The sequence below is a fragment of the Lepidochelys kempii genome, chromosome 12, assembly GCF_965140285.1.
Source record: "Lepidochelys kempii isolate rLepKem1 chromosome 12, rLepKem1.hap1, whole genome shotgun sequence".
NCBI classification, from domain to species: Eukaryota; Metazoa; Chordata; order Testudines; family Cheloniidae; genus Lepidochelys; species Lepidochelys kempii.
In genome coordinates, this window is record NC_136391.1 from 38,532,640 (window position 1) to 38,546,858 (window position 14,219).

The following is a 14,219-nucleotide window of genomic DNA, read 5'->3' on the forward strand; positions in this document are numbered from 1 at the left end:
CTCTCTAGCCAAATGTTTCTGCTAAATTCCTTCTTGTTTTGAAAAGATTTTTATTTATTTTTCCGATTACAGAGAAATAGAGAAATGAGGCATAATAGTGCTCAGGAGTCTTTCCAGTGTTTAAAATGACCCTAATAATAATGCAGATCCAAGTCAATAAGTGTAAAGTTGGATATAATAAAGGAAAGAGAAACTGGAAAGTGTGCATAACTTAATCAGCTTAGATTGTCTAAGCACATGACATTAAACAGTTTTCTGAGTGTATCTAAATCCACAAATGTTAATATTTTGAATGTTATCCAGGTTTACATCTAAACAATTTTAAATAATGGCTGTTCAAATTACGTTTAAATTCCCTAGCCCACCATGAGCCACTAAGTATGTGTCTCCTCTTTCTGTCCCCAATTCAGCAAGGTACTGAAGCATGTGCCTTATTTTAAGCATGTGAGTAATCCCTTTGACTTTGTGCTTAAAGTTAGGCACACACTTCAATACCTTGCTGAACTTAAGCCTATACAAGTGCTTCGATACTGATGTGCATGTGTTTTTTCCCCTTAATATATGTGGGATCACAAATAAATGTTCAGTGATGGAAAAAATAGATGATGTTTATATACAGTATTCTGAATGGCTCACTTTGTAGTGCAGTCATCTTCCAGCCTGAAGAGTATGGGTTCATTGAAGTATATCGGAGCTATCTACTTCATGTAATTCAATTTTTGGTGCCATCTGTCAGATGAGGCTTCAAACATAGGTCTCTTCTAACTATCTTTTGACATTAAATATATATTTTTCCAAAAGAATACAGGAGAAACCCAAGTGCTGTAGCCAACGTTCCTGTTCTATGAATAAACTTGTTTTATGTTTTTGTGTGTCTCTTTTTGCCTGTCACTTTTTTTGCTTAAATGTCTTTTGGAGAGCATACATTTAAAACTAGTTCTGTTGGGTTCTCTTCTGTAAGGTTCATGTTATGTGACTAGTCCTGGATTTTAACAGTGCTTGTTTTCAGTCTGCGATGCTCAAGCATAAACCTGGTTTTAACTGTGCTAGGATTGGAAGTTAATAAAGTCTGCACTCTAAAGTCTTTCCGTTAATCACTGCCACTTTGAACTCTTGCAGTGGCAAAGGAGTCAGCCTAATTGCTGGAGGTGTTTTTTGTTTTTTTTAAAGTTGACTCTCTTACAAATCTGCCAAAATATTATTTAATTTCTCTGGAGACAGGAGTTTATTTTTGTAGAGTAGGAATTGGTTTATTTTCAGAAGATTAATTCTGCTTTGTGCCTTTGTACTGTAGCTACCAGGCGTTTTCCTCTGGCATAAGTGCCAGAATTGCACCCAGCTTTGTTAGTAAAATAAATAAAACTATTCTGAATAATGGAACAAGTTAATTCTTCAAATATTTACATGGGCAGGTGTTTCACTTTCTTTTTCTTTGTTTTAAAGGGATGATTGATGGCACCTAGCGAGAGAGTGGAACCTAGCTTTGCTTCTAGTCTTATTGCTAATACTCATATATCAAGCTAGTTAAGGGAACGAATCCCAGAAGAAAGAAGTGAGTAACAGTTAAGGGTCAACCATCTCCCTGTGCAGGAAAAACACACATGCACACACATCAGAAAGTATTCTACAGAGGCTGAAACGGCAGCAAACCTTGTCTGTTTTTTGTTCTCTTGACGCAAGCATTTCTCTTTACGAAAAGTTTTAACTCCCCTACTCTGTTTCTACATCAACAAATGTTTGTGCAACAGATCCTAACACCCCTTTCACTCCACCTCTCTCTCTCACACACACACATTCTTTTTGAAGCCAGTAGAGTCTCTGGTCACAGTGAATGGCCAACTGTCTTGTGAGATGAAAGAAATTAACATCATATGGCTAAGAAGGATTTGAGAATGGTATTGAAAAGCAAGCTGCTTTTCTATGCAGTAGAATGGAGCGAAAAGAAAATGTATGATCTTGAAAGAATAGTGAAGAAGAGCTAGAAGTTCTGATCAGTGTCATGAACTGAGCTCCTGAATTAGTGAAGAGAGCAATCCAGACATAAACAGCATGTCTTAAAACTCTGTATTTAAAAGTAGCGATGAGCCTAAAAGTCCAGATCTGAACACCCCCCCCCGCTACACACACCAATATTTTGGAGAAGAGGTTCAGGATCTGAATGTGGATCCAAACCTAAATGTATACACCTAACTGCATGCACACATAACTGCTTTGCCAATATTCAGTTACTGTATGCATCTAACTCCTCTGCCTAGTCTGCTCCACCAGTAATGCCAGCTTTGCCCACCCCTTTGTTACTCTCACTTCAGCCCTTTCTATATGGAACACTCTCCTGGTGTACACATCTGTAAAGCCCCCTCTTCAAGACCCACCTTTGCTGCCAGGCATATAAGACATTAACCAATGAAGAACAGCTAGGTTGAGGGGCAGATGGGGAGAGTTGCCAATGTTTTTGTAAATATATAATTATTTTTAAAAATGTATTTGTATATTTGACTGTGTCCCTGTTCCTATACCCTTTTTGTTTCTTTTATCTTTTAAAATTTGGAGCTCTTAAGGTTAGAGTCGAGGGCTTTATATGTGTTTGTACAGCGCCAGGCATAGGTGGAACCACTGGCTACTCCAATATACACATTAAATAATAATAATTGGTTAATTGCATGTGTAGTTCCTGTAGTTAGAGTGCTGCCAGTGTTGGGAACTGAAAATCTGGCTTTTAATCTAAACTGCCTGCCCCTGTAGTATTTGTGTGCCAGAATCATTCCCCTCTGAACCCCCTCCATTCCAACTCCACTGGCCTTCATTCTTCTTTTGACTACTCCATCCGCTCATTCTTTCTTCCATGCCACTCCATGTGACTGGAACAGACACCTAACTCCCCTATGGCTAGCAACCTCCCTGTCCTCTAATCCTCTCTGAAAACTCCATCGTCTCTATGATTCTTCCACCATTCACCTTTACTCTTACGTTCTCCTCTACCACTTGCATATCAGACCTTGGCAGATGAACTAAATAAAAATAACCAAAATGGATTGAAAACTCCTTGGGGCTGGGACCTTGTCTTATTTTCTATGGGTAAAGTGCCTGTTACATCCATGATACTGTATAAATAATAATGCATATGTGTATAATAATGATACTTAGTAGCTATATAGCCTGCATAAAGTTTGAGTGTAACACAAATGCTAGCTAATTATTCCCCTGATTCTGCAAAGACTTATGCATGAGCTTAATTTAAAGCATGTGAATAGTACCATTGAACTGAAAGATAATTTAAAGTTAACAATGAATTTAAAGGTTTTCAGGATTGGGGCTTAGTATAGCAATATTATATGTATATGTAGCCTAAACTGCAAACTCATATGTGTATCCTGTATCTGAATGGTTGGCAGACCTTTTGAAGTGTCTAGTCAATGTATTTTGTAATGTTAAAGATTACAATATGTGAATTTTTATGTACACTTTTATTAAAGATATAAAGCCCTGAAACACTAAAATAAATTTAAAAAGCACTACAATATTGTAGCAACTTTTTCATAAGATGCTCTGTGGTTCTGAAATAAAATTGTACTTACGGGGATCACTGGTATGAAAATAATAAATATTTTCTATTTTTTTAAAATAAGGAAAGGAAACAACATACGTGTTTTTCTAAGAGAAGGCAGAAAAACCCACAAATGACCTGTTAAGCAACAGAAACTTAAAATATGAATGAAATATAAATGAACAATTCAGATAAAAAGTTTAACAAATTAATACCACAGTTGAATTTCTTATATTATTAAAAAACTGCCCAACCCACAGAGGAAATGCTGGTGATTGATATCATTCTGGGATTTGAATTGTTGTTCAGAATATTATAAGTAACATTATCTGTTGTCACAGATTACAGAAAAAAATTCCACTACGTTATTTGTTTTTCTTTATATTTTGGCATAGTTGTGGAATTTAGATTCAATTACACTTTGGGTAAGTTCTAGTCAAACTTGAAAACACTCCGGCTTTAAGATAATCCTTTCCTAGGTTTTTCTTATATTGTCAGTTTAAAGATAGTATGACATGTTGATTCATCTTTAGATATTTTTGTGTTTTCTGTATCTCCTCTGTGTACTGTAAGTGCATCATATTCAGGAAAAAAAGCTTCTGGATAATTTCTCCTTATAAAAGCAGAAGATACTTCAGTTTCGGTATATTCTGAGATGCAATTTCCCTGTTAATTATTGGGGGTTGAATAAAGGAAAACTAATTACACTGTCAATTTAATTTATTTGCAGAAATACTAGGCTGTTTTAACCCACTGATCTCTCATCACTGGGAGCACTTTGGTACCATTTCCAGATGTCTGTCAGTCTCGCAGAAAGGTTTTCATTTCAAAGGCAGCACTCTAACACAGAGAAATGCAATAGCCTGACACATTCAAGACGATTTTGTTTGGATTGAATCAAAGAATTGCTGTAAACATTGAGTAGAAATGTAAAAGGGCCATTGAAGGTTCCACACAAGCCATTTTTTGTTTGGAGAATTTCACATTTACCAGTCCTCCTGCTATGGGATACAGAGGCAAAGGGAGAATCTATTGTAGTATTCTGAAAGTACAATGTGAATGCAAGAGCTGAAATCATTTTTCAGGGCTTATGGTATAGGTCAGCACAATCAAGTGCTGTATTCTCTTCCAAATTGTAAGCAATAACAGTAGAATTACACATAGTAACTTCTATAATCAGTACTACTAGTAAACTTTCATTATTCTGTGAATGGAAAAAGTCTTTGATTCATATATGCTAAGTTTCAGAGTAGCAGCCGTGTTAGTCTGTATTCGCAAAAAGAAAAGGAGGACTTCACTTCACTTCATCGAAGTGAGCTGTAGCTCACGAAAGCTTATGCTCAAATAAATTGGTTAGTCTCTAAGGTGCCACAAGTCTTCTTTTTCTTTTTATATATGCTAAGATCATTCATTAGCATGGCTGCAGATGGAAAGGTGCTTTATAATTGTTATGAATTATATTATTAGAAATATTTTTAATCATTTGAGCTAAATTGAAATCAGGCAGTAGAGTTCTGATAGCAGTTTATAGAGTAGTTCGCTCAAGTTTGCTAGATTCTCTTGAAAATAAAAACATAGAAGATATATTAGAAAATGAACACAGCCATACAGTCATTTCTCTGCTTTGCCTTCTGTGTCCAGTTTAATCATTAGTAGCAGGATATCTTTTTCTAATATTATTAGATGCCAGGAATAGTTGCATTCTGAACAAGTTATAATCAATCCGAGCAATTGACTTCCCTACCATAACATGCAGATGCCATCTTGCACATTGCAAAGTGTAACTAATGCATTGCAGGCTGGGGGTATGAAAAAAAATGTAAACAAAAACAATTAGGGTTCTTCATTTTTCTAGACCAGTGACAGAAATATAAGAAACAAGCAAATTCATTAGGGAAAATTGGATTTGTCTAAATAAAAAGATAATTAGAACATTACATTGTGCTCACATTTTGATGCTCTACAAAAGTTTGATATTAACATTAATGGTTTATGTGTGGAGGTAAATATTTTCCTTTACTTACAGATATATGGCCATCTGATATTTCTGTATCAATACTGTATAATTTAACATTTATTTCATACTATCACTATTCATTGCAATAAACTTGGATCTGATACTTGCTACATCAGTCAGTCCCAGAGATCTTGTCTCAAAAGCGATCTTTAGAGCATGAGTTTCTTCCTGTGTTAGATTTTATTGCTTGCTTCTTGCACATAATTTAACAGAATGCAGGCTAACACAGTCCAATAGCTGGAAATAAAGATCATGCTTTTTCAGGGGTCACATAAGCCTATTTACCTTGAAAAGTGCTCATTCATCTAAACTTTTTCATGGTTAGCAGATGAATAGGATGATTATGAAAAACAGACATTTGTGACTTTGTGTATACCATAATACTTCACTACATACATGTCTTTAAAAAATAAATCCTATAGTTAAAAGATCTGTTTCATATTCATATCGCTTTCTGAAGATGTGTAAAAAAGCAATACAAGTGCTAGCATGGCATGAATGAATGGCATGAATCCCAACTCAGTCTCTTTTATGCGTTTTACCCCACTAAGCTGTGCGAACATTGAAATTAAATCCAAACAGTCTGTGTCAGTCATTATTGAAATGTTAGGCTTGACCACTGGGTTATTCCCCATATATTGTCAAGATTGTTACAGGAAATTTCATTTTAACTGGAACGAGCAAACAGCCTGGCTTAGCATCTCATCCAAAGGGACTGTACATTTCCTTGCAGCTGCATCCCACACTCCAGGTGTGACTCTGGTGTCCACACTGAACTTGAGTTCAATTTCTGATTTGTGGCTTGAATCCACAGACTTCTGGCACTGCCAACAAAATTTAATTTCCATTACGAATTCAGTGCTTCCCTTAGCTTAAAATGAGTATTTATTTTCCCAAACCATGAGAGGCCAGAGCAAGAGGAAAATCCACGGTCTTCTATTCAGGTATAGTGCTGGCAGCCAGTATAATGAATACATATTCTTCTGCTAATGACCTCACCCTTGACCAGGAGGAAAGAGACACTAGAGAGATGAATGGTGATTCATGCTCAGTGCTGGGGCTGGTCCTTTGGTAAATGACGTGTTTAGGAAATAATGCAGACTACCGTTCAGTAAGTCTGAAACAAAACAAAAAGTTTAATTTGAGATCTTCAGCTACAGTTGAGTGATTGTCCTTGGTAAACCCCTTAAGTAATTAATCAAGGAAATTACCCCTCATCACTAATTATTTATTTTCTCAACTTGTCAGCCTTGCTTAAGCTCATCTTGTTGCATTGCTTAAGGGGAAAATTGTGATTCAAATTTGTGAGGTTGGAGGGACAAGGCTTACCAGAAAAGTGGCTCACTCTAAGATATCAGCTTCCTTACCCCACAGACTTGCCCTTATCCTTATTTTGAGGGGGCTGAATGAGCACGACTAAAGGTCAGAAGATTTTCTGTGTTCTTTTGCTCATTGGCCTCTCTTCAGAGACTGTTTAATTTCATTTGTGAGTTGGACATCTGGACCAAGACCAATTGCTCATTTTTTGGAGGCCACAGAACAGCTGTTCATGGTAACCACTTTTGGTCACTGCTGATGTGAGTTGGATAAACACTCTTTATCCATTACAAATCTTGTGAGCCAGCCAGTCACTATGAGCTTTGAAATAAGTTAAGGGAGAACATAAAGAAAATGGGAAGAGCTGATGATATTTATACATTTTAAATATAACTGTTGCAGCCTGTGCCATCACTTAGAATTTCCTCGTTCTCTGTTTTTAGAGGATTACCCCAATGGGACATGGCTTGGAGATGAAAACAATCCTGAGATGCGAGTCCGTTGCCCCATCACCCCAGCTGACATGCTGCATATCAGCACCAACTGCCGCACAGCTGAGAAGATGGCACTGACGTTGCTAGATTACCTCTTCCACCGGGAAATTCAGGCTATCTCCAACCTTTCAGGGCAAGGGAAGCATGGGAAGAAGCAGCTTGATCCTCTCATGATTTATGGTATTCGCTGTGAGTATAACCCGGAAGTTTCTGATCTTGTGCTGTATAGAGAGATTTCCATCTGCTTTGTCTGACAATTGAGAGCAAAAGAGAAAAGCAGAGCGAAATCTTTAGAACCAAGTGTTCTAAAATGTTCATGCACATTCCTTTTTTGGTTTATTTGTCTCAATATTTTTGGGGAGGCCTTCTCAGTATTGGCTAATGTTATAACCTGCTCAGGTATTTGTATGCATCTCTTGACTCCAATCCTGCCTCTCCTTCTCCTGCTCTCTAGTCTTCTCCCTCCCCCCTCAAAAAACCCCCACAACAACCCATAGTAATTAAAATGTCCTTTGGACATCACACATTAGATACAATGTTCATTGCCCTTTACTGAAATAAGAGTGGGGCCCATTTTATTTATCCTGGTGCCATCTATCTCTCCAATTTATTTAGTCTAATCTCTGTATGAATAACCCTTCCATTGCTGTGGCACCTATGTGCTGTCATTAATTTAGCTAATTACCTCCACTTGCTTGTTGCTCAGATATTTCATTATCTGCTCCATGCTCTGTATTTTTTTGTGGTTCCATTTTGAATCTCACTATAGGAAGTACAATCCCTGAAAGATGATTGGCTGACCTGGTGACATTATTTTAGCCAGCAGCCCAAGCCTAGAAATATGGTCAGGCAGGTCATGCATCAGTCTGACCAACTCCTCCTTTACTCTACAGTTATTTTGGTCTGCACATTTATTTTTAAATAATACATTTTTATGTGGCAAAGAGAGAGTAGCTCTAAAGAACTACAGCACATTATAACAAGTCATGGTCCAACTTCATTTTTCTAATATCTGCATTTTTTTGAAGTGTGGTTCTGCTCTTAAAAAGTAGCTTCATTATGTTACTTCTTGAGTTATTTTTGTATTTTATGCTCACCCCCCATGTAACACTGAGCATACTTTGCAAGGTTTTGATTTAACAGCAGACATTATCTTCCAAATAACTTGCTCTGCTCCCCTCCCCTCTATGGCACCAAACTAGCTAATCCTAGGGAAACCTCGCTAGCAAGCTAAGTGACAGTAGATTCCAGAACTTGCAGTCAGTGGAAGTCCTGGACAAAAAATGCATCATATTCAGAATGTATGTTCAGGCGTCAGCTCAGATGTATTTCCCGTCGGGTGAGTTGTAGACAATGCTCTGCCTCCCTGCTTCTGCCACTCTCACTCTTCAGACAGACAGCTGAATGTAGGTGGCATGGTGGAACATAGAGGATGTTTGAAATTGCTTCTACTGTGGTGTTGAAGTGTGTATTGCACAGTCTTCTTCCAAAGAGCTGGGCTGAGACTGTCCATTTATGTTGGGCCCAATCCTTTTCTCACTGAAATAATTGAAAACACTTGTCTTGACTTCACTGATAGCAGGATTAGGCCAATTATCTTATTTAGAAACATGTTGTCGGTATAGCTCTTATGCTGCTGTAGTGTAGGAGGCAGGTTGGGTCAGTCCTTAGAAACACCGCATCCAAACTACAATGCTTCTTTCCATTTACTGTGGTCAGAAGCATAATGATAGGGTCTGGAAACATAGAGAATTGCAGGTTTTAAAGATTGTTGTTATATCATGACAGTTTTCATTGAGTTTCTCACAGCTCATGGTAAGCTGAGTAGAAAGACATTTATGGGGAATAGTCTTGGTGAATATTCAAACTCTGGGTTTGTTTTTTAAGTCATGAAAACATTAGAAGTAACATTAGAATTGTGCTCAGCTATCCCAAATGATCAAAATAAATTACATTCTGTCAGAGTTGGGTGTGTTTTTTGTTGCCGTTGCCACCAGACAGATGTTTTCTTAGCTTCTATTTATGGGAGGATCCTAAAGGACCAATTTAAATTAGTCTATGGTGGGTGTTTCCTAGAAATCTCTCAGGCTCTCTTTTTGGTTTAGGAAGCCACTCTGAGTTCAAACTAGTTCACAGGTACAGAGCATACCAGATGTAGCACATTTCTAGTTGAGAAATCCCAACCATGGTGGTAACTGAAATAATGAAAAAAATAATAATCAACTTGTTTTTGTTGGAAATATAGATACAGTTCACATTATCAAAATAATATGAGCTTGGATCTCAGTTTTGACCAACTGGAAACAAATGGGGAGTGTGGATTGTCTAGATGGTTAGGGTATAAATTCCAAGTGGAATAAACTCATTTTATTTTTTATCAGTATGTATCATTTCAAAGGGTGGACCTCACTCAAACTGAGATGAAGGAAATTGTAGCAGGCTCGCTGCAGTTCACACAAATGTTTCCCTACTTTAGGGAAAAGTTAAATACCATAAAGCATGTGGTTTCAAGATAGGAACTCTTAGGATGATAAAGAGTTCATATTGTTTCTCCTTGTCTAGATGAGTGTTAGAAGGCTATCACAGGCCTACAAACAGAGTTGCAATATATATTAGGGATATAGTTTTTTCTGTAGGTTTATAGGTAACCAAGACGTGGTGGGAGGTAGATTATGGTACATAAAGTGTCTAAAATGTTCTTAGACGTGTGATGGACAGCCTGACTGTGTGAGTAAGCAGTAGGCACCTTGCTGATATGACACTGTGGTTACTAGCAGCAGATTACTCAACCAATTGTTTGATGACAGCAGCCAAGTTGACTTTATAAGTATAGTTTACAGTTTACATTTCAGGCAAGGGAAACCTGCAAATGCCTTCTGAATAGCTGAAATTCTGACACAAGCCATAACACATATAGGGTACCTTTGCTATCCATACTGTCTAAAGCAGTGGTTTTCAAACTGGGGTACATGTACCCCTAGGAGTGTGTGAGCTCTTGTCAGGGGGTAAGTGAGAAAAATCCTGTAATGGTGGACAATGCATTTAATTTAGTAAGACATGGCAATCTAATCATAGATATATTATGACCCTATTTCAGATGCGGGTACATGGTAGACTACATTATTTGGAAAGGAGTATGCAGCCTAAAAAACTTTGAAAACCACTGATCTTAGGTATACAGAAATAGTAATGTTAACTTGGAATTATATGGGGAACCATTGAGCGACAATGAGCAACAGTCCTGATTGAAACGAGTTTTATAGGCAACAAACTTTGAATTATGCATTCCTGAAATTATTTTATGTAGTTCACCTACAGAGTATTACAGTGGGAATAAATTAATGTACCGGGATATTTTTGTGTGCAGTTATTATTTGGAATGCCAGCTAACTTTAATCTTAACAAAAAACCCCACCAATTAGAGCATGTTTGAATTTTTCTGAGGAATTCAATACTGCATCATTATATTTCTGCTATGGCAATGCAGAGTTACATGGAGAAAGTCTGTGGAAAGTGATTGCTAATGAGCCTGATAGCACTGTTCCTTCTTCAGGAAGGACTGAGTTTGGGAAGTACACTCCTAATGGCCTCATTTTGTTGATGATGTCACCTGACTACTGTGGTGGGGAACAGTGGGCTAAACTAGAAATATCCTGTTGAACTTGCTGCACTGTGGCCTATCATTGGTTCACTCTGTAAGAGAAAGCCTTCAAAGGCTTTCACAGTGTTGTTTGATCATGTATAAAATGCGTTGGTGGCTCTGTAAGGGCTAATAAGACCTACAGATAATTTTGTTCTTGCAAATTTTGGAGACCTCTTCAGATACTTATGTAGTGTAAATGGTACTTTTTAAAGTTACTGAATGTAACACTATTATTTTCACAAGTTTTTATAAGGCTAAATAGGTTTTATTTGAAAATTTGTTCATAAAAAAAAAACAAAAAAAAAAGCAGTGTGCTTGCAAAAAGTGCACATACAACCCCCCAAATTTAGGTGCGCAAGTGGGATTATTGTAGCCCTAAGTGCTGTTCGTGTGTGCAATTACTGGATTTGTATATGCTAAGCAGGCTTTTGAAAATGAGGCTCCTTAAGTGAAAGTGTGTGATCATATTTTGGCAATATACGACTAAGCTGATATAATTTAAAAGGGAGATTCTTTGTAAAAGTAACCCTGATTGAAGTTAGGGGTACTTTACAGCATCTAAAACAGAGGTCTGTTGGCTCCACTCAGTGTCTAGACTAACATGTTGTCTTTGTTCTGCAACAAATCCCCATGCATCCAAAGAAGAATACACTCCCTAAATATAGACAGTTGCAAGAATACCCACATACAGTGTGTTTAGGGAATCTGAAAGTGATTGTATGGTTAATGAGGCTTAAAATAACATAGCCAAGGCATCATAAAATTACTACAGCACTGAATAGGGGTATGGGTGCGGGTGTGGGATGTGGACCTTGGGAGGGAGTTTGGGTGTGGGAGGGCACTCATGGCTGGGGTTGGGGTGCGGGAGGAGGTGCGGGCTTCAGAAGGGATTTTGGGTGTGGGAGGGAGCTCAGGGCTGGGGTTGGCGTTGGGGTTGTGGTGTGGGCTCCAGGAGGGAGTTTGGGTGCAGGAGGGGACTCAGGCCTGGGCTGGGGGTTGGAGTGTGCGAGGAGGCACGGGGTGTGGACTCTGGGAGGGAGTTTGGGTGTGGGAGGGGGCTCAGGGCTGGGGTTGGTGTGCGGGAGGGGGTGTGGGCTCCGGAAGGGAGTTTGGGTGCAGGAGGGGGCTGAGGATGGTGCACGGGTTTGGATTGCGGGAGGGTGTGCGGGCTCCAGAAGGGGGCTCGGGGTGGAGCAGAATGTTCAGGTGCGGGCTCTAGGAGGGAGTTAGGGTGCGGGAGGGGGTTCCGACCTGCAGCGGGGTGGGGTGCAGGAGGAGGTTCAGGGTGTAAGCTCCAACTGAGCGGCACTTACCTCAGGTGGCTCCCTGTCGGCAGTGCAGCGGGGCTAAGGCAAGCTCCCTGCCTGCCCTGGCTCCGTGTGGATCCCAGAAGTGGCTAGCATATCCAGCTCCTAGGCACAGGGGGGCCAGGCGACTCTATGCAATTCGCACTGCCCACACAGGCGCTGTCCCTGCGGTTCCCATTGGCCTCGGTTCCTGGACATGCCGGCTGCTTCCAGGAGCCGCGGGGAGCCAGGGCAGGCAGGGAGGCTGCCTTAGCCCCACTGTGCTGCTGACCGGACTTTTAACAGCCCAGTCAGCGATGCTGACCAGAGCCGCCAAGGTCCCTTTTCGAGTGGGTGTTCCGGTTGAAAACCGAATGTCTAGCAACGCTAGTAATAATTCATAAACTCCCAGGGTGAAACCCTGTTCCTATTGAAGTCAGTGGTAAAACTCCCATTGACTTCAGTGTGGCCAGGATTTCATTCCTACAGTTTATCAATGATGCACTGAAAGAAATGCTAAGCTCTGCAGTGCCATATTCTCTTGGCCTCACCAGTCTGTAGGCCAGCTGTCTTTTATTGCTGATGTGTTGTTCCATAAACTCCAAGAAAAACTAAGTACAGCAGTAGGGTGGGAACTGAATCATATCATTGTCCTCAATATGCAGTTTGCTGCTGCTCCGTGCAGTAATACTGTGCTGCGTTTATTTTAAACTTACATGAAGATCTAATGTCATCAGTTAAGCATATGCCAATCATAGCTAGCAAGTTCAGGTCATCATGGAGATCTTTTTGTTCAAGTTTCATCTTCCAGTTTATCAGTGGAATGCTTTTCCTCCCTTTCTTTTTCTGGGGAAAAAAATAGCCAACCAAATCTGTATTTAATAGAAAATATTTTGAAAAATATAGCATGCAGAAGCTACTTTTTCCCAAATGAAGGCATGTATGTTTATTAAAAATTCTTGATATATTGCATAAGTTCTGCCATAACAGAAAGGCAGAGTTTATCTTTGGAGGTATATATTTTCATTTAATTGTTTGTGGGGTGACAGTGGTAGTGGAGAAAAAGTTTTGGGCAAGTAACCAGAACAGTTTAAATATACTATGGCTTTAAGTAGCTCATTACTTCAGCCCTACCAAAAATGTAGGGATTTTCTGGTGAAACATGATCTAAGAATGTCAGCAGTTAGGACTTTCTTTATTGTAACTGAAAATGTAGGCTTAGCTCTTATGCAGTTTTATGACAGCATCTGCAAACGTGCTTTTTTTTAAAAAAACAAACAAAACCAAACCCTAATTTTTTACTGTAGAAAGCGAGAAATGCAATAAAATGATGGATTGCTGAATTGCTTTACTTGTGATCTTAGAAAATACTATAAAAGAGGGAATTTGTTGTTGGTGATGAGCACTAGTGGAGTAGTAGTAGTGCCTTTATAAGTCACTTTCAATATTTCACAGTTCTTTTAAATTATCAAACAATATAGATAAAGCTGTTAAATGTTAGTTACTGCCTGAATGTGAAAAAGACTTGAGGTTTTGCAATTTTCTAATAATTTTCACATTAGCAAACAAGATAGCTATGAAAAAAATTCTATCATAAAATCCTCTCTCTTCTAGCTTGTAACTTTCTGGAAAATTTCTCTGTGTAGAAAGTTTAAGCAAAATCTACGCAGCCTTTTTCAAGTTCTTTCTGAAAAGAAGTAGAAACTAAATCTGAAAAATGATGAGCAATACCAATGTCGGAAGTAAGGGCATTAGATTAAAAATGTCTGTGTAATTCTGCAGAGAACTTAGTACTGTTCTGCTGAATGTTGCCCTCAGCCTATTACAGCACAAACTGTTGCTGACTTCAGTTCATGGATTAACGTTATTTCATCTTGAATACATCTGTGTAGAGATGTTTAAAATAGCATAGATCTAC

General features: G+C 38.7%; 1 protein-coding gene across 8 annotated transcripts in view; it reads left to right on the forward strand.

Annotated features, from left to right (window-relative positions):
* Window positions 1-14,219, forward strand: part of BANP (BTG3 associated nuclear protein) — a 244,584-nt gene that overhangs the window by 95,807 nt on the left and 134,558 nt on the right. For all 8 annotated transcript variants that reach the window (XR_012154540.2, XM_073308162.2, XM_073308163.2 and 5 more), the window contains one exon: window positions 7,322-7,561. Coding sequence is in view for 7 of the 8 variants with exons in the window: in XM_073308162.2 (XP_073164263.1) it covers window positions 7,322-7,561 (240 nt within the window). In the remaining variant the exon portion in view is untranslated. The remainder of the gene's footprint in view (window positions 1-7,321; window positions 7,562-14,219) is intronic.